A 26,641-nucleotide genomic window follows, 5' to 3' on the forward strand; every position below is an offset into this window, starting at 1 on the left:
GATGAGCCGATCAAGGTCGAGATGGACAAAGCTGCTGAAGAAACTGTACTACCTCTCGGAATCTTCGAGATGCTACAGTACCATCCTCAGCTCAATGGCATGGCAACATCTGTTCGGGCAGAACTGCAATATTTTGACTTCCAAAAGAATAGTCAAACACAAGCTTGCATGCAAAAATCTTTCCGCTACCAAAGACGTCTAAATCTTGGATGGTGCACACAGCTTTGCTTGGACGACTTCGATATGGAGCACCACATTTGCTTGCATACCTGAGCACAGCCATTCACCTTGAACTTGCCTCGCCGCATTCTGATTCTTCTATGTACCCTAAGCAACAGCAGATGCGAAGTTATAGAGTAATTTAACCAGTTAGTTAACCTGTGGAGTGTTGCGTTCCCACTAAAGTTGCTCTCGAAAGCACGGGAAATGTCAAAACCCGAGCGTATATTACAGAACTTAACTGCGACTTAATAAGCGAACGCCACCCAATACCTTGTGTCGAGCCACCACTTGCACTGATTGATGGCGTCACTGAAGTCGCCAATTACCTTTATGTGAGAAACACAAAAAGCCAACCACCTTCACCTTACCCGTTGGATGTTTTGTTATGAGGCTGCCATGAGCGATCACATGAGTGTTAGAATATTTCCAAAGCAAATTCTAAATTTCTGCAAAGAGTCAATAAAGTGGTGCGCCTTATGGACGGTATTCATCTGTGGGGCTCAATTGATTTATAGTACAATGAGCTATTCTCTACTGCAACGCTTAACCAATGCTTGAGTGGCCCTGAATGCTAAAAACCGGTTCTTTGAGCGCAATGTCTGTCATTTCTGGGTCATAGGCTTGGCCAAAGTGGCAATCGTCCAGATGGAAATACAGTGAAAGCTGTTTCGTGGATGAAAAGTCTTATAAAGAAAACGTATTTGCAAATTATTCCAACAATGGCTACCTATAATGCACGTTTTGTGCCTAACCTTGCAGAAGTCCCACAACCTCTGTTCTCAGAGAAACAAGCCTTCGCAGTGACTGGTCAGAGCGACGACGATGTGACACCTGGACACGCTTATTGCCTTCTAGAACTGTTAGCCGTCCACAATCCTGCAAGCAAGACGACTATTTCTCATGACGCATCATCTTTCGGACTTGCAGCAGTGCTACAACATAAACGTATGCGCAATACGCAGTCATTGCTTACTCTTCGCGATTACGTTTGGAGACAAAAGAGCCCTATGCTCAACCGAAAAAGAAGCTTTTGAGCTCGCGTGGGCCTTCGGACAGTTCATCGGAAAAGAACGTTCCTTCTGGAGACCAACAAAAAACCACTGTACGCATCGTCACAACGAAAGTTTTTATATTCCTACTCCCAGGTAACAAAGCCTCAAAATGATGGTTATGAGGTAAAGACATTGTCTATGTTCCTGGCAAATAACTCGAACCCGTTCACACACCTTTAAAAGTCTCACTTCCCGACACAAATAATTCAGGCCTGTAGCAAGAGGTTGAGAAATTTGAACTGCTGATTAAAAATTTCAGTTCCGATAAAGAGATATTGCATAAAATAATTTAGTGAGAGTTAGGAGTCGGATCCAGGCTTCCAACAATCGCGCAAGCTGTGTAACGGCAAATGACCATCGCAGCAAGATCTCTCTCCTGACTTAAAAGCCTTTTTTGGGAACAAACATCACCTTTCTGTGGATGATCAGCTCCTGTGGTGTAGTATTCATGTAGCCTTTCCCAAGCGTAAGAGACAGTATATTCCACGTCTACTACATGAAAGACATCTAAAGAAAGAGAAGAAGAAGAAGAAGAAGAAACTTTATTAAAGAATAGTCCGGCAGTTCTTGCTGTGGTGGCCACAGCTGACGGCTCGAAGTCCTTGGACTCGAGCGGCATCTTCGGCTTGCCGGACGGCCCACAGCTGGTCTGCCAGCTCTGAACTTCTGATAGCCGCCTCCCAGCGGCGGCGACGCCTACGGAGAAGGTCCCCGGCGGCTCCCGCATCCGGGGCGGCGTCGGGAAGAAGCGAGCTCGAGCCTTCTCCTACTCTGGCAACGGCCGCGAATATGGACGCTTCGCGAAGGGAGCTGGTTTGATTACCGTTGTGGCCGGCACACTCCCAGAGCATGTGTCGCAGCGTTGCTCTTTTTCCGCATGTTTTACACGCGTCTGTTGGGTATAAACGCGGATAGCAGTGGTGTAACATAGCGGGGCTAGGGTAGTTGTGTGTCTGGAGCAAGCGTAAAGTTACGGCCTCGTTCCTGTTAAATTTATCGTGTGGTGGCGGGAATGTGCGCCTTTCGAGTCTGTAGTGTTGGGCGAGGTCTCTGAACGTGGTTAGGCGATCGCCCCACGCCCAGTGTGTTTCTTGTTGCTGTGTTTCTGTTGTAGTGGATGGATGGATGGATAAAACTTTATTGAATCTATTTGAATGTGGTTGGGCTCCAAGACGTCCGGGAGCCCCCTGGCCGACATCTCTAGGCAAGCGCGGTCCACCAGCCAGAGCTGGTCATCCGAGCAAGTGGCCCGAAGAGCGGCCTCCCACGAGGAAAAGGAAGGGTTGGGAATAGGCTCTACCGCCATGGGCGTGGGGCAGCTCCACAGACAGTGGAAAAGATCTGCCCGGGGCGCTCGGCAGGTGTTACATTGTGGATTATGGAGACCAGGGTGAAATAAATGTGCCAGATAGGGAGAAATAAATGCTTTGGTCTGGATCTGGCGCCAGATTGAACTCTGATGAGCGGTAAGGGAATGGTGAGGGGGAGGTAAATCTCGTCTGCCATCCCTGTAATACGTGGTAATCTGGTGGTAGGTGCAGATCCCCTCTCCTGGCTTTTCCATGGGGTTGGGTGAGTGGTCGTCCAGGGTCCGGAGGGAAAGACCTCGGACATGCGCATTAACGCGCTCGTTCCCGGGGACACGCTCATGCCCAGGTACCCACGTGATAGTCACCTGGTGGGGAAGCGAAGGAATGTTTTGCAAAATGTGTGTGACTGTCTTAGGTGCTACGCCTTGAAGGAAGTAACGGTATGCACTTTGGGAATCGGTGCAGATTTCTGTAATGGCAGAATCCCCAGCCGCATGCGCCACTGCTAGGGCTAATGCGACCCCCTCAGCCACATCGGTGCGCGCTGTTTTAATCGAGGCAGAGATGTTAATGCGTCCGTCCTCCGTCATGGCAGCGGCCGTGACCGTTCCTCTGAGCGGACCGACCGCGGCGTCGACATAAAGGACGTCTTCGCGATCTTGGTAACGTCGGGTGTAGTAATCAGCCCGCGCCTTACGTCGACCCGGATAGCGGTGCGAATTCATGTTTCGTGGCAACGGTTTGAGTTGCATGTTAGCTGTGAGTCTTACAGGAATGGGGAACCACGGCTCTTCCATCGGGATCGTGCCGCTTGGCTCACACCCCAGAGTTCGGAGTAGGTTTCGCCCAGTGGGTGTTCGGGTGAGGCGTAGAAGCTGATTACTCCTCTGTGCCTCTATGATTTCCTGGACGGTATTATAGAGACCAGTCTGTAGGAGGCGGGTAGTGCTAGCGCGCATCGGCAGCCTCAGTGCGGTCTTAACCGCCCGTCTGATTAGACGATTAGCCTGATCCATTTGTTTCTGAGTGAGGTGGTGATACGGGAGGTGGTAGGCAAGGCGGCTGACCACTAAAGCTTCAATCATTTGCATGGTGTCCTTTTCAGACAGGCCGTGATTGCGTGACGCAATCCGGCGAACCAGTCCTGAGATTTGTTTTATTTGTTTATCGAGGAGGTTCAGTGTAAAACCCGCATCTAGGTTAGATTGGATGTGCAGACCAAGGATCCTGATTCTATGTACCTTAGGCACTTGTTGACCGTGTATGAACAGATGTATGCCTGGGTCGCCTTTGTGGGGTTTAATAGTGAGCAATTCGGACTTTTCTGGCGAGCAGAAGAGCCCCATTATGCGAACATGCCGTTCGATAACGTTGATAGCTGTTTGTAGGACATCTTGGGCCTCCCCAATAGAGCCTTGTGACACCCATAGAGTCATATCATCAGCATACAAAGCGTGGTGCAATTTAGTAATACCTGCGAGCTCTCTGGCGAGTGGGGCCATGGCTACGTTAAATAATAGTGGTGATAGGACTGCTCCCTGGGGTGTGCCCCTGTTTGGAAGGGCAAAGGCGGCCGATGTGAGTGGACCTAATCTAATCTCAGCGGTACGATTTTCCAAAAAAGCTTTGACATAGTGCCAGATCCTACGGCCGCAACCTGTGGTGGCAAGGGTCCTGAGGATATGGTCGTGTCCTACATTGTCAAAGGCCTTTTGTATGTCTAATGCTAGGATGGCTCTGGTGCGGGCTGTCCGTCGTTTGGGATTTAATAAGGTCTCTTTAATATGCAAGAGGACATCCTGCGCCGATAGGTTGGGGCGGAAGCCAAACTGAGTGTTGGGGAAGAAATGCTTAGCTTCTAAGTGCGGTTGTAGTCGCCGGACAATCACATGCTCAAAAAGTTTGCCTACACAACTCGTGAGAGAGATAGGTCGTAAATTCTGAAGCAGTAACGATTTATTCTGTTTCGGAATAAGATTAATCTGGGCGTGTTTCCAATCGCCAGGCAGTGTGCCCTTTCGCCAGTGTTCGTTAAAGAGATCCGTGAGCTCCTGCAAAGATATGTCATCTAAATTTCGGAGGACTTTGTACGTTATCCGGTCGGGCCCTGGTGCAGTGTCCCTGGTAATATAGCCAAGGGCCTGTTTCACCTCCGGCAGTGTGACATCTGAATCCAGGTTTTCGTCTGGATCAGGGGGTGTTAAAGGGGCTGCGTTCGGATGTGTAGGTATGGGCTGTGGAATATACAGATTTTTGATGTGTGCCATAATATCAGTGCCCTTTTGCTCCTCTAAGTAAATCAGCTTTTGAGTAGTAGTGTCCGCATGGGTTTTGGTGGAAGTGGGATCGAGAAGAGCCCTCAGGAGGTTCCAAGTGCGTTTTGTGCCCAGCGTTCCTTTCAGTGTGCCGCAAAAGTTGGCCCAGTTTGTTTGAGCAAGCTGGGTGGCATATTGTGCAGCCTCCTCCGTGACTGCAGCGATACGAAGGCGAAGTTTGCGGTTTAATCTCTGGCGCTTCCATCGTTTGGAGAGGCTCTCTGTTGTAGTGTCCCGATCCGGCAGATCCGATGCTCCGCTCTCGGGGGGCGGAGGCGGCCACATAATCAGCGGCGGCTCGGCGTGTGAGACCTCGAGCCGTGGCGGGGGCCGTCTCGTTGCCCGCGAGCGGAGCATCGGTGTTTGCCGGGGTCTAGAGGAGGAGGACCGTAGAATTTCGGGGTTGCGAGGGCGATGACGAGTCGCCGTCGTCAGAAATTTGGAGTATGCGGGCCGCTTCCCGCGAGACATTCTAATAATATTTTAAGTGCAAACGAAGACGGGACGACGAGTGTTCACGCTTAAAATATTATTAGGATATGGAATACCCGCTAGCCCGAACTTTCACCCTGCCAAGACACAGCCACGTGCGAAAAAAATGGCCCTGGTGACGAATTAACGGAAGCGGCAAAACGCTGAGAGTAAAAATTCCCCAATATTTACGATACTCCCTAATATAAAAGTGGAGTGCAGCTCTATACATGCTTTCATTTCGCAGTATATTGAGGCACCGCACCGATCACCGCACCGACTGGCAGTGCCGCGAGGTGCGGCGCTACACTATACGGACTGGCCACGCAGATGCCGCTTCCTGGCAACTGCAGCTTATGAAACCATAATCTTTATTGGGAGACGCTTGCCGCGAACGTTATGCGAGAAGGCGTGTTTTCTGCTTGTTTGACTTTCTTCCCCGCGCTGTGCCGGCGTCGCCGCGGATGTGCGGTCGTCTTCCATAGCCCGCAGCGCTGCGCGTTTGCTCTTAATTCTTGACTGTGCGCGTTTGGTTGGTTACGCCCAGGGACAGCGCAGACGCTCGCCGCAGGAACGGGTGCCTAAGAGCTCCGCTAAAAAATGAACGGGAGTGTGGTAAATTTACCGTCAACAGATATATGCCAATGCTCAGCAATGAGGTCACCACCATGACATGGTAGCGTTTAGCTATGAACGCATTTTACATCGAAGAGACGTGGTTGTGTATACTCACTGAACACTTTTCAAGATCCCTCGAACTGCTGCACCTAGAGAAGCTAACAAATGCAGTACTCGTAAATCACCTTATATCTATTTTGGAACGTCGTGGCATTCCGGAAGAAGCGATGCAAGACGACCGAGCTTACCTCTCGTCATCAGAAATTGGGAACTTCACTCATCAATATGATTTCCTGCACGTTACCTCTATCGGACGCTGCATGGTTGACCGCGCCGGTGAGCACATAGGTGGCCCGCTCGTGCTTTTCGGAGGTAACCTACGGTGGGTGCAAAGATAAGGGCAAGATTAATGGCTCGTTGCTCTATGTGCAATGTTTTTCGGCGCATCTTGTAAAATAGATCACGTAATCTAAGCTATCAATATTTTGGAAACGTTCGCTCCTTTCTGCCTGCGGCTCTTCAAAGCGCCAGCATTCCGACCGCTACGGCTCGCGGTCAGTGAGTGAGATTTGTTCATGTATTCCTATACTCACGTGACACCATGTATGGTCGTTTCGCTATTTCGTCACTGAGCTAATCTTTACTGCAAATTATAGCGCTGATAAGACTATGAGACCAATTTCACGTAGGCGTCTAATACTTTTCCTATTGCTGTTAATTCCTCGCCGTTAGGGCGATACTGCCACTTATTGTGAGGGTTGTCGTGCTATTGCTTGCGTGGTTACGCCAAGACTGTCGTCTCGTCAGTCGAAATAATTATTATTCTAGCTTACGGTGTGAAAATTCATTCGATCCATATTTATCGGTGCTTACAGAGGCTACAAGTGGTGGGCTTATGACAGTGTTCTCCCTGGTGGTGCCTTACATGGGTACAGCGATCAGGGTAAGACTTCAAGTGTAAACGAAATTGATCATTCTTGCTTTTCCTGTTGAAAGAAGGGCGTCTTGTCTGCAGCTGCATAAGTTACCAGCAACATTTCCGTGATAGCACCGCATTTCAGCACATTTAAGGAAGTCTAAAATATATAGGTGCCTCAGTGCGTTCTCCTTTCAAAGGGCATCCCCAGATGTGCAAACAAGACATCCATTAAAGATATTTACGCGTGAATTATAAAGCACTGACTAACGCGGTTGTAATGGACGAGCATAGCAGCAGTTATTAGTAACCATAGCCAAGTCGCTACAAGTGTTGGTGCAGAAGGCTCAAATTAGGAAACAAAAAAATGAGCTGATACTCTTTGCTTATAAAAGAAACCGTAATGTTTTATGCTGAGTGACCATACAAGAATGTACATGATAAATACAAACAAGGCACTCCACTCTATTTAACAACTTAAGAACTTCTAGCGGACATGTGATTGCAATCTCTCGCGGACTTTTCCACTTCTGAATGATGTGTCAAATGAAAGGTTTACAAAGTGCAGGGCTGCGGCCTATTTCGCGTAGCAAGTTAGCACTCGTTTTGTTTCGCTGCTTACTGGACGTTTTCATCCGTTATGCTCGGTTTTAACTCGCTATTCCACTAATTTCTCGGCATTCTACAGTAACACAAAAGGGCCGAGCTGCTGCCAAGTTTAGAAGTAATGCCGCAAACCGCATAACTAATATTATTAAATTCTCAGCGGAAACGAGCGTTCGCTAGGAGACTTGACACAATAGGTGGTGTTCAAAACATAGCGACCAGGATGTGTTTACTGCTTTGCAGTTGCTTCCGACGCATGTATACAGGGTGTCCCCGCCAACTTTAGCCAGAGTTTCAAGTTATGAAAATACCACCTAGCTAGACAGAACAAAGGTAATGTTGTTTGCCGTCGCTTGGAGATACTCAGATTATTTTTTCATTCTACCTAAATACATAATTAGTCCTAATTAAAAAGCCCAGCACTGATATATTGTTAGAGATCTTGCTTTAGCATAGCTTTGCTCAGGTAGTCAATGAGCCGACCAGGACGCAGGGCAAAATCAATCCATGCTACATTTGTTATTTTTGACTGACGCTACATTCAATTATAGTGTCGACATAGAGCATGGCGTATCAAATCATAAGACAGTTGTAGAAATTTAAGTATAGGTAACATGCAATTCGATAGAAAGCCCTCTGTAGTAATTTTAATCGGGTGACGGCACGATTAAAATTAGAGCTTAGAACTTAGAACTTAGAATGTGCTCTTGATAATATGCCGGTCGATAATGATAGAAATAGTGTTTGGAGATATTTTTCTATCAGTTGCTCACGCCTGTTTAGAAAGATATGTGCCCAAGAAAATCAAGCCCATAGGAAAACCCAGTCCATGGGTAACTAGAAACATTATTTAAAGCGACGACTGAATCGTGCACGTAGAAGGATGCCAAGGCCTCGTGCAGGAATAGCCAGTCTCAGTACGCAAGTTACAAAAGAACTAAAAGATGCGACGGTGGCATTTTTTTCAAGAACACTGGTGGAATACTTGCAAAACTGGCCTCAAAAATTCTGGACTTACTTATCTGGTTCTATGTGCAACGTTATTGGAATTAAGGTAGACGTAAATGTCTGTAGTAGGCCACCTTTGATCGCACAGGCTTTTAACAGTATGCTTAACTCTGTATTTACACCTGGCAGGAATAGGCACCCCATAGATAAAAGCGATGGTTTGCTGCCATGTGAAAGTACAAATGCTTTTGTGATTGCTCGAGATGGCATTGTAGCGTTGTTGGTAAAACTGAATCCCAAAAAATTTTGTGGCCCCGATGAAATACCCAATGAGTTTTGAGGCGTTATTGTGAATGCATATCATAATTTTGTCTCGAATGTTTGCACTGTCATTACGTATCAGAGGTGTGTCAGACGATGGGCTCCTTGCACACATTGCATCTATTTTTAAAGTGGGTAATTATTAGCGGAAAACTATATGCCAATTTCCATTACATGCACCACGTCTAAAATTTTACAATACATAATATCGGACATCTAGTTGATTAAAGGGAAAATAACAGCTTATTATACAGGAAGCAGCATGGCTTTCGTCAACGTTTGTCAACAGTGACGCATCTTTTTGAAGTGTCTCATGCTTTCGGCGTCGCAATTAACAACAAGGAGAAATTGAAGTTATACCAGTTGATTTTTCGAAGTCTTTTGATCGGTTGTGTCACACGAAACGTATTGAGAAATTGTGTAAGCTTGGAGTTAATACACAAATTATGAAATGAACCCATGCGTACTTTACAAATAGAAATAAATACATTCAAATAGCAGGCAAACGATCATCCTCCCTACCTGTTTTATCTGGTCTACCACAAGGTTCAGTTTTAGGACCAATATTGTTTCTATTATATGTAGATGACATTGCTAATGACTTGCCTCCTAACACAGAACTGCGGCTATTTGCGGATGATTGCCTTATTTATTGTCGCGTTAAAAGTGGCCACGATAAAGTGTTGTTAGACGAATTCCTGCAAAGAAGTTCGGACTGGTGTATTACTTGGGACATGAAAATTAATTTCGATAAATCAGCTTACATGACTGCATCTAACAAGAAAACTCTTTTCCTTTTTACTTAAAGAATAAATAATGGCTCACTTCAAAATGTTCGTAAGCTTAAGTATCTAGGGGTCGCAATCACTGACAATTTGAATTGGGACGAACACATAGAAAACATTTGTGGATCTGGTTAAAGCAAACTCGGTCTGTTAAGGCGAAAGTTGAAAGATGCTACACCCAAGGTAAAGCTCAAGGCGTACAAAACAATTGTACGGCGCACATTTGAATACGCATGTACAGTCTGGGATCCGCACCAAGTGGACTTGATAAATAAACTAGAACGTATTCAAAGACTAGCCTCACAGTTTATCTTTAATGGTTACCAAAGAACGAAGTCTGTAACTGCGGTATTATCTCGTGCCTGTTTGCTCGAACTCGCAACTCACAGAAAAATGGCTAAGTTGAAATTGTTGTACCGCCAGTATAACAATAAATTCAATTAGTACTCCAGACTATACTTGCGTCGCCCAGGACGAGTGTCCCTGCGTACAGGTCAGCCTCATGCTGTAATGCCCTATGTGGCACGCGTTCATGCCTTCAAAATTTCCTTTCTTGTGAAAACTGTAGTCGATTGGAACAGCCTTAACGCAGATGTATTTATTGAAACACACATAACTGAATATTTTGAGCGTAAACTCTCATTTTGTGTTTTCTGAATGCATTGTTTGTTTGTTGCGGAACTGGCGTTACGTATCTCTAGGAAATTGTTTTTCCCCACCTCAGTAACAGCCCACAAAGGCTAACAGTATTGGAAATAAAGAAATAAGTAAATAATTAATTTACTTCCAGAATATTATAATTAAATGAAAAGTGTCATGAGAAAATTGGAGACCAACATGAAAAACTCCAGTTACAGCTTTCTGTTGCTCAATACGTGCTACATAACAGCGTTTTACCGAGGATGAAAGAAGCCCGCAAGTGCATCGAAAATTGCCGCGTGACTGGCCGCTCAAGGCACTTTGCGCGTATGCGCTGGCTGCTTTCACGCTCCGAAAAACACTTCATAATAGCATGTATTGAGCAACAGAAAGCTCTATTGGGAGTTCTTATGTTGGTCCCCAAGTTTCACATTGGCACTTTTCATTTAATTATTATTGCTACACGCGTGTGATATTTGATTGTTTGAACGAGGCGCGTAGGCGCCATCACTCGAGAAAACGGAAGGAAGTATGAACTGGGCTCGCGCTGTGAATTTAACCGGTCAGCCCCGCAACCGCTGTTGAAAATATAACCTGTAAATAGTTGCTCGTCTTACTGACTCATCCTTCGCATAACATTGTGGTGGAGACGGAACGTTTCCCCTCCTCGCCACGGAGCTCCAAAGCGGCCGCACCGTCCCGCTTTCCGCCATGGCTCTCGGTGACGACACCTCGTCTCCTTCTACCACTGCCACCCGGACAGCAATGTACGTTACGGTTAAAATTCCCCGCGAACCTGGCATAATCTCCGGCCAAGATAATATCGATGTTGAGGACTTCCTCAACCTGTATGAGCTCGTTAGGCAAAAGAACCGTTTGCACCCTACGATTACGCTTGCAAATGTCCTACTCCACTTGGGCGGAACCCCTCGTGTCTGGTTCCGGACACAGGATGACGAGATCTCTAGCTGGGATGCTTTCAAAGAGAAGCTCGTCGACCTCTTTGGAAATCCCACCGGGCGGCAGCTGGCTGCTAGAAAAGTGTTTGCAACCCGAGTTGTCTCGCGCATGCAAGACGTGCTCGCTCTTTGCCGGAAAGTCGTGGAGAAAATGGCCGAGGTTGACGAAGTGGGCCACATACTTGAATGGATCACGGACGATGCCTTCAACTTGTTGGTCATCAACAATGTGTCCACCATCGACGTCACTGTAAAGGAATGCCACTGCTTCAAGCTCGCCAAAAGCCGCCGCCTCATACCACAGTTATCCCGGCTCCCTAACACGGCTGCGACGTCGTCTTGCGTTGACCTTACCGCTTCACAACCTTTAAATGAGCATGTCACAGGTATTGTTCGCCGCGAACTCGAGGCTACAAGTGCTGCGCGATTCCCTTCACACCCACTTGAACCCATCATTGACCAATCAGCCCCAGTGATCTCCCTCATTCAGGCAATTGTACGGCAAGATTTTCCAAACCTACGTTTTCCTGCTGCCTACTCGGTCTCCAGACCTGACTCCCTAGCTGCCGACGGCTCCGCCTCACGGCGATCTGTATTCCCCTCCCAGATACCGCAACCCTGCCGAGTGGAGAACTCCGGCCGACTAGCCCATTTCCTTCCGTTACCTCCGCATTGGCCACGTCGCTCGCCACTGTCCCACCCCCTAAACGTCGCCACATTCGGGCTCCTTTCCCCGTCTCCTCGCCCATATGCAGACCCGCGTCGTTACTTGCCTCGCCGTATGACTCCTACCTCTGACGCATCAGTCGATGACAGTCGTCCTGCTCAGTCGCCGTCACCTGAGCGCCGTCCCCCCATCCACGCCGCTATTCGTCGCCGACCAATTATGGACTATCCCGGACGGAAAACTAGACTATGCAGCTCTTGGAGGTATTGCTGCATCACGTTCGTCCTGTCAAAATGGTTCATTGACGTTCCTCACAAACACGAACCTAATGGAAGTAGACGTAGATGGTGTTCCGTTGACGGCAATAATTAATACTGGAGCCCAAGAATCTATAATGAGCGCTAATACCTATGTCGTCTCCTCAAAAAAGTTCTTGCGCCTGCCATGACTCGAGCCGTACGCGTCGCCAACGGCGCCGCTGTTGCCGTCAGGGCTATGTGCACTGCTCGCATATGAATTGCTGGCCGATAAGTTCCAGTCGTGTTCGCCGTGCAGACCAGTTGCCCTCATGACCTAATCTTGGGACTCGACTTTCTCACGAAGCGTTAGGCCCTCATCGGCTGTTCCACCGGTACGCTGTGCTTCGAGCTTCCTCTTATTTCAGATTTTCGCTCCGAATAACCGAACACCCTCTGCACTACAGCATTTGTTTGCTTACCTCGAGAAGCCCTAATCTTAGTCGAATTCGCCTCAACGGCAACCGTGCCTGATGGTGATACGTCGTCGCATCTATTCGTGATGCCCTGCAGGCGCGCGACATCTCTGTGCCACACTCCGTCGTAATACCTTGCCGCTAATCGCATGTGTCTCCCCGTTATCAATTTTGGATTGACAAAGCAAGTGTTACCTGAAGGCATAGCTGTGGCCACGCTCCGGTCAGTGACAGAAGAACATGTCACTGCTTTTGCAGCCGACGCGATCTCCAGATCCTCCTGATTACCCGCAAGAGGCCCTGAACCTCAACGGCCCATTACTTCCCTCGGTCGCTCCGGACCTCACACCTGACCAAGCAGCCGCCCTATATCGCCTTCTGCTTTCCTACCGCGACATATTGAACGCTGACAGTCGACCACTTCGTCAGATGTCCCTTGTTAAGCATCGGATAAACACTGATGATGCAGTTCCCATTCACCGCCGACCATATCGCATGTCCACGGCAGAGCGGCAAGTTTTTCAGCTTGAAGTAAACAAGATGCTCGCCAGCCGTATTGTTGAGCCCTCATCAAGATCTTGGGCGTCGCCGGTCGTGCTCGTCGAAAAGAAAGAAGGCTCGTGTCGTTTCTGCGTTGAATACCACCCCACCTCAATCGAATTACTAAAAAGAACGTCTACCCTTGACCACGAATTGACGACGCTCTTGATTCTCTTCATGGTGCCAAGTACTTTTCGTCCGTCGACCTTCGACCTGGTTATTGGCAGATTTCCGTCGATGAGCAAGATCAAAAAATACCGCTTTCGTCACTCCAGATGGCCTCTACCAATACAGGGTATGCCGTTCAGTTTATGCAATGCCCCCGCCACGTTCGAACGGGTGATCCACTCTCTGCTTCAAGGTTTCAAACGGTCATCTTGTCCTTGTTACCTCAACGACGTTCTTGTGCTTACTCCTACATTTATGACGCACCTTGAGCACGTCGCAGCTATCCTTGCCGTATTTCGCAACGCTGGGCTCCAATGAAACTCATCGAAGTGTCACTTCGGGCGCCGACAGATTACAGTGCTAGGCAATCTAGTCGGTGATTCCGGAGTACAACCCGACCCGGAGAAGGTTCGAGCAGTAACGGCTTTTTCTGTACCTCAGTCTGTAGAAGACGCCCGGAGTTTTTCGGGGCTCTGTTCTTATTTCCGACGGTTCGTGAAAGATTTCGCTGCAATCACTCGGCCACTCACTGAACTTCTGAAGAAAGACGTGCCTTTTATGTGGGGTTCCCCTCAGGCTGCCGCATTCTCACGGCTTATCAGGTTCTCACCAATCCACCAGTCTTGGCCCACTTTGACCCGTCCTCACATACAGAGGTCTGAACCGATGCCAGTGGTTATGGGATCGGCGCGTATTATTGCAGCGCGGACACGGACACGACCCTATTATAGCCTACGCTAGCTGGCTCCGGGTACCCGAAGAGCACAGCTATTCGATTACAGAGCGCGGATGTCTTTCCCTTGTCTTGGCTGTTTCAAAGTTCCGCCCATACTTACATGGCAAGCCCTCCACAGTAATCAGAGACCATCATGTGCTCTGTTGGCTTTCGTTGCTCACGGACCCACTGGCCGCCACGGTCGTTGGTCACTCCGACTACAAAATATCCCTACAGAGTGACTTACACGTCTGGACGCCAACACCAGGGCGTAGATTACCTCTCTCACTACCCAGTATCAGTCAACGTCTGATACTGACAACCGACGCCTGTGTTCTCTCTGTTTTTCCACTGCTCCATGTCGCCGACGCGCAGCGCCGTGACCCGTCCTTGCGTATCATCACTGGCCGCTTGGAATCGTCACTTGCCGGCAGTTCCCTTTGGTTATTCACACTTCAAGATGGCGTACTTTACCACCAGAACGTTCACCCCGACGGCTCTGCATTACTCCTTGTGATCCCTAAACAGATTCACTCGGCTATTCTCCACGAACCTCATGGCCACCCCACTGCCGGTCATCTGGGTGTGTAACATACCTACGACAGGATCCGCCGACGCTTCTCTTGGCCAGGGCTTCCTCGCTCCATTCGAAGTTACGTAGCTGCGTGTGAGAAACGCCAGCGACGCAAGACACCATCGGCGCTCCCTGCTGGCTACCTTGAACCACTCGACATTCCTGCGCAACCATTCTTTCTGCTTGGTTTGGACTTACTTGGCCCTTTTCCTCTTTGTACCTCGGAGAACAATTGGATCGTTGTGGTCACAAATTAAGCCACGCGTTATGCCATCACCTGAGCGCTTCCTACTAGCTGCGCTACAGATGTCGCCGATTTTCTTCTACGTGACGTGATTTTATTACACGGAACTCCGCGATAACTTCGCACGGACCGCGGCCGGACGTTTCCATCAAAAGTTATCGCGGACATCCTGCAGCCCTGTGCCACGAGGCACAAGCTATCCACGTCATACCACCCGCAAACAAATGGCCTCACTGAGCGTCTCAATCCCAGTCTGACAGACATGCTCGCGAAATATGTCTCTTCAGACCCCACTGACTGGGACTCGCTCTACCGTTGTCACATTTGCTTATAATTCCTCGCGCCATGAAACCGCCAGTTATACCACCTTTTTTCCTTCTGTTCGGCCGAGAACAAGCACTGCCCCTCGACACAACCCTCCCTGTTCACGTGGCACCGACCATTGAATATGCACTTGACGCCATCGCCCGCTGTGCCCACTCAAGGGACATTGCCCGTGACAGCCTTCTTAAATCCCAAGAGAGTTAAAGACATTTGTACGACCGGTGACACAGAGACGCGCACTTCCCGCGTGGTTCTTTAGTGCTTCTATGGTCTCCGTCACGTGAGGTCGGCCTGTCAGGAAAACTGCCGTCTCGTTACACAGGCCCATACCGAGTGCTTCGTGCCGTGACTTCCGTCACCGACGACATCGACCCTGAGGCCCCATCTGCTTCCCAGTCCAGTAATATCGTGCACGTTACACGACTGAAGCAGTACCACCGTCCCAGTGATGCCATTTAGACGCTCCGGGACGTCGCTTCTACCACCGGGGATTGCGCTACACGCGTGTGGTATTTGTTTGTTTAAACGAGGCGCGTGGGCGCCATCACTTCAGAAAAGAGGAGCAAGAATGAACTGGGCTCGCACTGTGAATCTAACCATTCAGCGCTGCAACCGCTTTTGTAAATATAACCTGTAAATAGTTGCTCGTCTTACTGACTCATCCTTCGCGTAGTAATATATTTGAGAATTTGATTAAATAATTAGGTCTAATTATCTAACTAAGTGGAACGATGAAGAAATTTCAGTTTCTCCAAGCGACGGTAAACAGCATTATCTTGGTATTGTCCACCCACGTGGCATTCCCATATTTGTAAACTCTGGCTAAATTTAGCTAGGACGTCCTCTATATTAGGGCATAGCCTTCGATATTGGTTTCCGTTATTCGCTGAGTGCCGTCGCTTGGGCGAGAATCTAGACGCCATTATCAGTTGACGTGTCAACCATGATTACTTAGAAGCTTGTACATCTAATTGCCTTTGAGATGTTCTTTCGGAATACAGATTCGAGTTTCGTTCATGTTTAAAAAGCAATTTGTTCTACTACTGATGAAGCTAGCCAACTGAGTTGCACATATCACAAATCCACCTGTCCCAGTGGAACAACTTTTGTAGGCTATCCGAAAGGAACCCACTAACAAAATGCTGAGGCGGCATCTAATACAATAGTCAGAGCACGACTACTCGCATCACTATGCATAGAAAAACATTCAACACTAAGTTTGAAGTCTTATTAGACGCATTCTTTGACTGCACACTCATCGTCCGCACCGCTCACGAGAACACACGCCATAGCCTATGTCAGCTTACCAGTGCTTTTCTTTTCTTAACGACAAATTAAACATTTTCTTCAGAATCATTGTAAGCATGAGTCCGTTAGGTACAAAGGTTTCACATAATTCGTTATCTAAACTTCATTTTGAAGGGTTATAATATTTTTTTAAAATTTGAGGACACCTAAGTACATCTTATGAGTTTTAAATGCGAAAGCATTGATATCCAATTAAACACCGCTGAGTGGTACTTCAATTACTGAACACATCGCGGGCAAGCGTGCACGTTTAGACGCCTTTCCAACACATTCTAGGTAACAAGGCCAGTGCACTTCGATTGGTGACGTCATGGTACCTTGCCCGACTGTCAGAGTCTATTGGGGACCCTCCCGAGTAAGCCACAGTGATATTAATGCTATACTGTTTTCACGCCGGGCGTGGCGATGGAAATTTAGGTACAAGTGGCATGGTGTCATAATGCACAGGGCATAGGCCTGCTATCTAGGACGCACTAGATTATCCAAGTGGATAAGTCACTCTGCTTCTGAGCAAGGGGTTGAACGTTCCGACCGACTACCGCCAACGCTTTTCCTTTAAATTTATTCTATTTTTTATACATGAATTTCTTTACAGCGCCTACCAAGCCGAATTTTGACCGCAGGCGAGGGCTTCCGGGGATGAGGAACGCACGGATAACCGTTGTTTGACAAGCAAGGTTGTCGTAGTGCCCCGTTTATGCCCCTTCCCCTCACAGAGCACGTGGCGCGCCAGCGCTGCAACAGGTGTTCCCTTTCACCCGCTCTGCTCCACCGAGGCACGCACGTGAAGTGGTGTCGCAGTGAAACAGAATTTAGGCGCCATTTCGCTGCTCCAGACGCCTGCTTTTTTGCTCAATGGGGCGTTTCATGCTTTCGCATCAAAACTGCTAGCATGTGTTACAAAAAAAATTGTGCGCGTATAAACTCCCTCACCGGCATGCAGGAAAAAACGCATTCGGAAAGCTATCAAAAGGCTGTCTTAGAGTTTCATTCACGCGGCGTGGTCCTCAAGCAAATAAATGAACACCTGAATAGCATTGTAAGGCATACCGAGTGTTTCATCGTAGACTTTCAGAAATGTTTTGAAATTGCCTATGGCAGATAGCACAATTCTTTTCCATGAGCTTGTTTACTCGAATGGACAGACATGACTTGTACAAACAATTTATATGCATAATCTGCTAATCAACAGTTGTACTGATTAGGTTTTTAATTAATTACCTTGAGGCACATATTGCAATTTATGAATTCCAGCCGCAGAGTTGGCAAGGTGAATTCATTTGAATTGAATTCTCAGGATCACACCAGCTTCGAGATATTATTTCCCGAACTTAGAGGAGCAATGCGTTAACGTTCCAGTTACTTTTGTGCATAAACGCATAGAACTACGTTTTCTTAAGAAATTAAGTGGAACGACAAAACATTTTTACTGCAAGATTGAAGGCTCATATATCGTAAATGATGTCATCCACACATTTTTTTCCAAGAGGATATGCCTTGCTGTCGCACCCGCTCGAATTTGTAAATAACAATTTAGGCCATACCATCATTAGTTATAAACTGCATCAGTGAATTTTAACGTGGTAGGGTTAAGGACACCGTGTCGCAGAAAATCCAGCGTCGGGTGTGTCTCGTCGACGGTCGTTTCGGAAATAATTATTCCAAACCCTGAATACCGAAACACGCCGGCCCTCCGTGTAGCCCAAAGAAGTTACTAAACTAATCAAATTTCTTGAAGTAAAATGCGTCAGAACAATTGTAAAGTTCGACTTACACGCAACCTACAGACATGACACCATTGGACTGTAATTTGGTGAACCCGCCGTGGTTTCTCAGTGGCTATGGTGTTGGGCTGCTGAGCACGAGGTTGCGGGATCGAATCCCGGCCACGGCGGCCGCATTTCGAAAGGGGAGAAATGCGAAAATATACGTGTACTTAGATTTATGCGCACGTTAAATAACCCCAGGTGGTCGAAATTTCCGGAGTCCTCTACTACGGCGTGCCTCATAATTAGAAAGTGGTTTTGGCATGTAAAACACCATAATTTAATTTAATTTTAATTTGGTGATACGGGGAAGCATAATTCTGTTACGCGGAAACTCGCAAACTAAACACAAACCCCTCTTAACGCGACAGCGTTTTCCAGCTGCCGTTTGAGGTCTGGGTTAATAGGGGCGGCGCGGCTCCCTTTGTTGCTTGCACATCAACAACAACAACAAAAGAATGACAAAGCTCGTCATTATGCATAGCATTCGCGGCCAGCGTTTCCCGGTAACCAATACGTTTACATAAGCTGCAATTTCCCGGAAGCACGAGGAGCATTCAGATATCTTTGAATGCTTTCGCATTCAACTCTTAAAGGCAAAGCATATAACCGTCCTCTGAACTTTTAGCAGCAAGTATATTACGCGCGTAAAGTTTTGTTTCCAATAATGTCCGCCTCTTCGGGTAGGCCCGCTCATGAGCTAGCATTGGTCAATGTGCCATAGGCTAAATAAAAATATGAAGTGTTGCCTGGAACAGCCTGTATATAATGCTACTATGCAGTAAACAATCGTTTTAGGATCACCAGTTTACATGTTCCATCTTTCGATATTTCGAATTTCATACCAGTCTTATAGGGTATTTCATAGTTAATGTCCCCGGAGTGTCTCAAATCATATGTCACTGATAGCTTTTTTTTTTCACATGCATGAAGTTGACATTGCTTACATGAACACCTTCCCAACCACAGGTTCTGATGACGCTGTACAGTGGAGCATCGGGACCTTTTGCGGGGCTGATTGCTGTCGCCATCTGCCTGCCGCGGGCAAAGACCAGGGTGAATTTTATTTTTGCCTTTTTTCGTAACATCATTTCTCTACTGCTGAATCTCCGCGACGTGCACTTCCGACATAATGATATATTGTGCGTAGTAAATTGTCCTTGATCAATCGCGTCTACTCGTGATTAGAATGAGGCATGTGTTTCATGCGTGCACAGCATGTTTCATGCGTATGGAAATAGGAGACATTGACGAATGTCACCGGCGACGCAGTATTACGAATAAATGTTGCGAAATGTGTCGATCGTTTAACATTTTCTCAGCCGACCGCTCTTTGACGTAAACCCATAATGTTTGAAATCTGTGCTGCTCTTTCACGAACCTCTTTGACGTCAACTTGGTCACTTGGTATAGGCCATTGGGGGAGTGCGCTTCTCTTCAGTTGACCTCGCTGTATCTACTTTGGGTCACTGGTAATGTGCGACTGGGTATGTGCTGCTCTTCAATGAAAAAAAAAATATATATTAAGAGCTTGTGCGGTGCTGGGCGGAATCAAACCCGGCCTGTACGTGTGCATGTATTCAGCCAATATTGCCCGACATTGAGCACTACGCCCGGAATTCGCGGTGACGCCGCCGATGTGTAGACACCGCTCCGTGTCCGGAGAGAAATGTGAAAGAAGCCTGCCTTCACACGTGCCTTACAGAAAAGCAATTTCTTCGCTGGCTGCATGCGTGTGGCTTTGTTTCTGCGGTGCTACTCGCGTTGATGCCCACATTGGTTGTGGCGTGAGCTCTGTTGGAATACTTCTTTCTAGTAACATAGAGTGCGCCACAATATCGACTATGAGCCTTTCGTATTTACAACATGAATAAAATTAGCGCATGCATAGGAGCGTCCGTCATCAACATTTCAAAAGTCTACCGCAATTCTTCTAAGTCTAAGTGCTAAGGTTCAACGTACATGATAATGGAGAGGCGCCTTGGCAGTTTTAAGTTGTAAGGCGGCATTTTCTCGCACTCTTTCTTACATTGCAACACTTTCTCAGAGCTGCCACCATAAAATTTATGTCGTGCTTATATAAATAGTGATCATTGCTGTGTCGCGAGATATGTCAGCTATAAACCTGCTGTCTAGTTTTGGCAACTTAAGCTCTTGGGCTTGTTCATTCCTGTATATTTTATGAGCTCGAATAAGTGTTCGCTAAGCTACACAGTAGATTAGATATATATGGCGGTGTTTTTCTGAACGCATGGGTTGCTTAGGGTAATGAGAGGGAAGGTTCGCTCAATTTTCTACGTGATCTTTTTTTAATGTCATTTGCGTACCATGAACAAATAAATGCTGCCACGAGCTATTGTAACATCGCCCAAGCTTCTATCTTTGAAAAATGGATGCGCATCATGCTTAGTTTATTATTTCTACCATTTGTTCGCGTACTTCTCCAGAACGAATGTTTGTGGAAAATAATTACTGCATATTTTATTCTTAAGCGACAACTGAATCGCTCCATAACCTCTGCTTATTTATTATTTTGTCAAATGACTGCAGGGTACCGCAGCTGCTACTTCTATAGTGTTCGCGCTTGTACTGTGGCAGACAGTGGGCCGGACACTGTCTGGAGCAGAACCACCGAGGATGAACACCACGCTGCTTCGCTGCCCTCAAAACACCACAGATGGTGCCTTAATCTTCAATATGGGGCGCGTTCCCACTGAGCACGCGTGGACCAAGAATCTCACCAGCATCAGGCACAGTGCGTACAAAGATAGGTCAGTTCCGCACCTCACGATGGCAGATTTCTTCATTTTGACCTCAAGATGCAAATGGAGACCGTGGAGGATATCAGATAATAAGTGTTATTATTCTTATTTTAAACACCATTACAGCATGTGAAGGCATTGAACATGAGACTAAAACCTGTTGCGTTTGTTCACAAAAAGCATGCGTTAAAAGGCATGGCAGTATTTTTTTTCTTTTTCTCTTTTTGCAGTATGCACGAAGATTCATTCCTGCTCTACCACCTGTCTTCCTACTGGGTTTCCCTCATCGCCTTTGTAGCTACAGTTTTCCTGAGTCTTGTGTTCAGTTTCATTCTGGGTAAGAAAAACGAGTGCTTATTTTTACCCCGGACCCCTTTATCTTTACTTCACTACAAATATAGACACTATGCAGTGCGAATACTCTGTTTAAAAAAATACCATTCCATCTACTTGATGTCCATTAACCACACGATAAATACCGATGGCTTACGTATTGTACACATAAAGCATGCCGACAATTTGCACCGAAATACCAGAATTAGTTAGAATGGACTTTATTAGAGACTGCTCAGTTCACCATAAAATATGATGATTTTATAACACCTTTGCCAGGCATGCACAAATTTAGACGAATAAGAACATCACTGTGGGAATTCTACCCACCGGCCAATACATTTTGCGTGGTGAGCGTCAAATTGCAGGTCTGTGTTTATTGTTAGCCACAGTTTCTCTGGCAGGGCAAAAACAATGCAGGCTCCACATTCGCACCAAAAAGATAATAGATAAACCAAAATAATGAAACCAAGGCTTTGCATTTTGCAACACCTGTCAAACGCTGAGACAGAATACGTTGATGTGATTTAGGGTTTCTAGCTACATAAACGCATTTACTAAATCAAGTGAGACTACTTCCTATTCACAGATTTAAAGTGATTTCACCAGCGCAATGTTGTATGAAATACCAGGTAACAAAGATTCAGAACTCAATCAGCAAATGGTCAGCGCCTCACAGTAAATGAGTCTACAGGGTTGTTTTGACAAAGGTAAGCAATATAATGAATATCGTTCGTGTGGCAACACGGAGAAAAAGGCTCGAGACCAATTGGCACAAGAGAAAGCACAAGTTACTGTCATATTTCCATGTCCAACGCCCATCATTCTGGCACTTCACAATCTGTTTGGAATTTGCTGTTTGATAGCCGCTTTGAACGCATGCGAATATCGCTATGGCAAACAGCAGTTTCAAGTATAGCACACCGGTTGCCTTGTGGTGTTACTGTATTTGTACGCGGCTCTCTTCTGCAAAAATGACTGAGCACGAAAGTCGTCGAAGCGCTGCACCAACAAAATTTGAAATAATTGAGATACTCTACTATAACACGCGATACAAAAGCATTTGACGGAGGCTTTGAACGTGGAATGAGACTAGAGCTAATCGAAGCAAGATTCAGTCTTCTTAGCGGGCAACCCTGGCCTAGTAATTTATTCATGCCCATATATGCCATCTTAAAACCGGTTCCACGAGACTGGTTGCTTTTATTTACGCCAAACAAGGCTACATAGTGCTGTGTAAACGTTCAAGGAAAAATTGCTTTTAAGGTTCACGTGCGTGACTGCCATGTATGCCCGCGAAAAGAACATTTCAGTGCCTACCCCGAGGTTGGCGTTCCGGAGGTCAGCGCGAAGGCAGCGCCTCAAGAGTGAATATCATGCGAGAATGCCATCACCCATAGTGTGTAGCATTCTTACTGCATGGTTGATCGTGCTTGTTTTATCCATTAGTGCAAATATTTTGCCCGCACCGTATACGAAGGCCCTTTGCGGCGGAAAGTCAAACTGAACATGTCCCGCCAACAAAATCATTGCAATAGAAAAAGATTTATAATTCTTATGACCTAATACATGGTCTCAAGTAGTTGCCCACAATAATAATGCGACTCCTTCACATACAACTTACGAGTTATCCATTGAGGTACACTTCCAATCGCCTTAATGAATCACCATTAGAAGAGCGTCAGGAACGGCGTGACTCCTGGTCATAGGGGAGCGAAAAGCATGTTCGGTGAACAGACGTGGTTCACAATAAACCAGTTTGTTTATTGTGCATCGTTCAAGAATCCTAAAATATTGTTCCAGCTATTTGTTCCTTGCTTCCTTCCTGCGCATGCGTTTTCCAATGTCACCACTGGGGTCAACAGAAAGCTAATCGGACCGGTCACATTTTGGATCTTACCTAGCGTTGTCTTCTACTTTTTGTTACTTCTTAAAAAAATATATTTTTGTCGTTTTATAGAAAGCGACATCGTCTACGCCTGATGCTATGCATGCGAAAATTCAAGACAGCGCACAGCATAATAAGCGATATATTGTATCCTACACCCATTGCATAGTACAAGCTTCCCTCAATACCACGAAATACTTGTCGTTGATGAACACATAATATAAGGTTTTTGGAACAGTGCAGGGCCTTTCATCTCATCGTCAGAGGCATCCTTATGGACTAAAATGTGATGGGTAGCAGATAGCCTTCGTGTGTGTTTTGCTTCATTTAAATAGTTTATAAAGTTGCATGCAACACAGGATGAAGTTCGCTACACATAGTTGTACAACCCAGAGGAGGCCATATCGCTTAAATGTGCATGCCAGTATTCAAAAGTGTAGGGCATCATCACAGGTGATAAATACACATTGACACTTGAAGCAAAGCTGGTAATTTTTTGTTTATCTTCATTCCCCACTGTACACTCGTAGTCAAAACGCTGGGTGACACTATGTACGCCTTGAAATGTTCAGTGAGCCCAGCCTGCTTTTTTGCTTAGTCAAGCCACCAGTGTAGTCTTGCTCATAAACGCATCTCTCTCTTAAAATAAAGTTGTTTCCATTCATCTCGTTCTTTGTTTATTCCCATACTGCTTTGCCAATGCTAAGTACTAGGCCAGAATGTTCATTCGGGCTAACTTTGTACCACCTAATTGCACTAGCTTTTCCATCCTAATAAATGCTGTCTCTTTGCGCTTTCTCTTTTTCCCATATTCCAGGTGACAAGCGAGAGCCAGAAGGAAACCTGCATCTTTGCAGCCCTATCTTTATTCGGCTATGGAGGAGACTTGGCCTTCTCACAGAGGTGCGCCGCCATTCCAGTTTTATCCCTTTCCGAATGGCGTCGCATGTGCTCCCGCGAAAGCTTGCTCTATGATGGCTCCAGCAAAGAAAATGTGCTCGCTGGGTAGTTGAGGAACCTTGGGTTTACAATGTAATTATACCACAACTGACTGCGAGGCTCGTATCTTGAGTTATCGTGAAGCGATAGTAATTACTAGTATAAAGATACCTGGTTTGATAAAATGCGCTTAAGAAATTCAGAGAACTGTAAGTGACTTGGTCCAGGAGATATTTAAAGATATTTTTGTCGGCAAAACAGAGGAAGCAAACATAAACACTCACGCACAAGCACACATAAATATACACATGTGCGCCCACGCCGCATATACACGCACACAAAATACTTTGGCATTCATGACCTCACACTGACGGAAGTCAGCTGCGGTTTAGTGATGCTTAAGCATATCCTTTATTAATCTTTTAACTAATAATAATAATAATTCATAATAATCCAGCCTCGAAAGTGCAGCCCATATGAAAAATCAAACAGTATCTTTATGTGGGCTAGTTGGTTCCGCATAAGCAAAGCATATATTGAAGCTTAAGGAAGAAGACAACACGAATAAAACTAGAGAGGTGCCACTTACTTATATTTATTTAGAGACATAAGCTTCTTTTTATGACAATTCTGTTGACAGAGAGAACATAATCACCACAGCTCACACCAGCATACAAAGCACGCAAAACTGATACATGAGCTACACTTATTCAAAAGAGTGTCAGCCGAGCCAATCATTCAAAAAGAATGATTGTACATCATTCTATTATACACAAAAGACACAGGTGTCATGCGCACGCAGTTTAGACCTTTTTGTCTGATTTTTGTATGCCTCTGATACGTCCCGCTCCGTTTTTTTTCATATTGACGCGTGTACTTGTTTATCTTTCTCGCGTGACCATTTTTCACCGGCTAACAAAGGTTAGAGGTTATTGCTCACCGCAGGTCACGCCTGCATCTATGGAAGTTTCTCGAGTGTTATCCATGGTTCTATCCATTGTCTGTTGCCGCCAAACCTTCTGTAATTTGATTGTATCCAGGAAGTGAATAGAGTAGTACTTTCTGAAAGACACGCGGGCATCAGCGATTACTCTGGAACCTGCGATTACTCGTGTACAAAAGCCGACGCGCTTGTCACACAAATTCAATTTTCGCCGATTGTGATCGACACTATTGTGCTTTGAGTGTGACTTGATTTTGTGGGCACAGGTTCGCTCAATAAATGTTTCGTAATTCCCAGTTTTGTGACTGTTCTTTTCATCTTCACTACGAAGTAACAATATCATATAAGGCTGATTGATAAGGCTGATCCTATAAGGCTGATTGATCCATGAGGCTGATTTTTCCACCTAGACAGCATTCTGAACGACACTTCAAGGAGTCTTCGGTCGGCCTGCTGTGCGCAAACTTCGGGCTCAACAAAAGTTTCGCTGTCGTGCCCAACAAAAGGGCGAAACTTTTCCGAGCTACATTGAAGATGTAGTTGACATTTGCCGGCGTATCAACCCAGATATGACCGATGATGACAAGGTCAAGAACATCTTGAAAGGCATAGAAGATGACGCCTTCAAAATGATCTTGGCAAAGAATCCTCAGACGCTCAACGACCTCATAACGCTTTGCCAGAGCTATGGGGAGCTGCGCAAAGAACGGCATCCTACGCGCCGCGCTCTCGCTCCGGACGTCGCGCTTTCAGCTCTGAGTGATGGCGTCAGTGCTACTTCTTGCAGTTCAGCAATGTTCGAGCAAATCAAGCAATTTGTACGAGAAGAAATGGTACTCCAACTCTCTCTTCTGCCAGTCAGTCCCGTGTCAGAGTCGCCCTTGTCTCCCGATCTCCGTCAGGTGATACAAGAAGTCGCTAACGCCGTACCACTTGCTCATCGAGCGGCTCCTATGCCTGTTCCACTTACGCACGCTGCCGTTGTCGCGAATCCAAGTCCTCTGTCTGCAGCTATTCAACCTAGACTTACCAGCGCCTTTCCCTCACCTCCGCAAGCAGCTGCAACATATACACCTCCTAGCAGCTACTGGCCGCCACAGCAGCCCGTGCACCCACCTCGCCAATATTTCCATCAGTCACCGCCCGCTGTTCTCAATCCATGGCGCACCCATTACAACCGGCCTATCTGTTATTCGTGCGGCCTACCTGGGCATGTAGCACGGCTTTGCCGCCGGCTCGGATGGCATCCTTCGGATTATCCGAGGGCACAAGACAACGGTTTCGACTCTCTGACCGATTCCACTTCTGCCGCTCAGCCCTTAGAAACCTCGCCTCCTACTTCCCGAACCTTCAATACCTGTTGGTCTACGTCTCCCCGTCGGCGTTCTCTGTCGTCGCTTATCCGTCGCCCTGAAGCTATCAGAGAGTAAAACTAAGAACCGAACTTCCGGAGGCAAGAACTGTGATCTGAGCGAACTCCTCAAGATCTGATTTATTTCCTGCGAACTTCGTTGAAGCTTATGCCAAAGACATTGCCGTTCATGCGCTTGTACACACGGGAGCAGCAATATCAGTGATTTCGGACCAGCTTAGTCT

The 26,641-nt window shown here is 46.6% G+C and overlaps 1 protein-coding gene across 1 annotated transcript in view; it reads left to right on the forward strand.

Annotated features, from left to right (window-relative positions):
- Nucleotides 1–26,641, forward strand: part of LOC142557966 (putative sodium-dependent multivitamin transporter) — an 80,876-nt gene that overhangs the window by 13,286 nt on the left and 40,949 nt on the right. Inside the window, exons 4-8 of the mRNA XM_075670142.1 lie at nt 6,864–6,931; nt 19,150–19,236; nt 20,731–20,951; nt 21,173–21,279; nt 23,981–24,066. Coding sequence (XP_075526257.1) covers nt 6,864–6,931; nt 19,150–19,236; nt 20,731–20,951; nt 21,173–21,279; nt 23,981–24,066 — 569 coding nt within the window. The remainder of the gene's footprint in view (nt 1–6,863; nt 6,932–19,149; nt 19,237–20,730; nt 20,952–21,172; nt 21,280–23,980; nt 24,067–26,641) is intronic.

The sequence above is a fragment of the Dermacentor variabilis genome, chromosome 9, assembly GCF_050947875.1.
Source record: "Dermacentor variabilis isolate Ectoservices chromosome 9, ASM5094787v1, whole genome shotgun sequence".
Lineage (NCBI taxonomy): Eukaryota > Metazoa > Arthropoda > Arachnida > Ixodida > Ixodidae > Dermacentor > Dermacentor variabilis.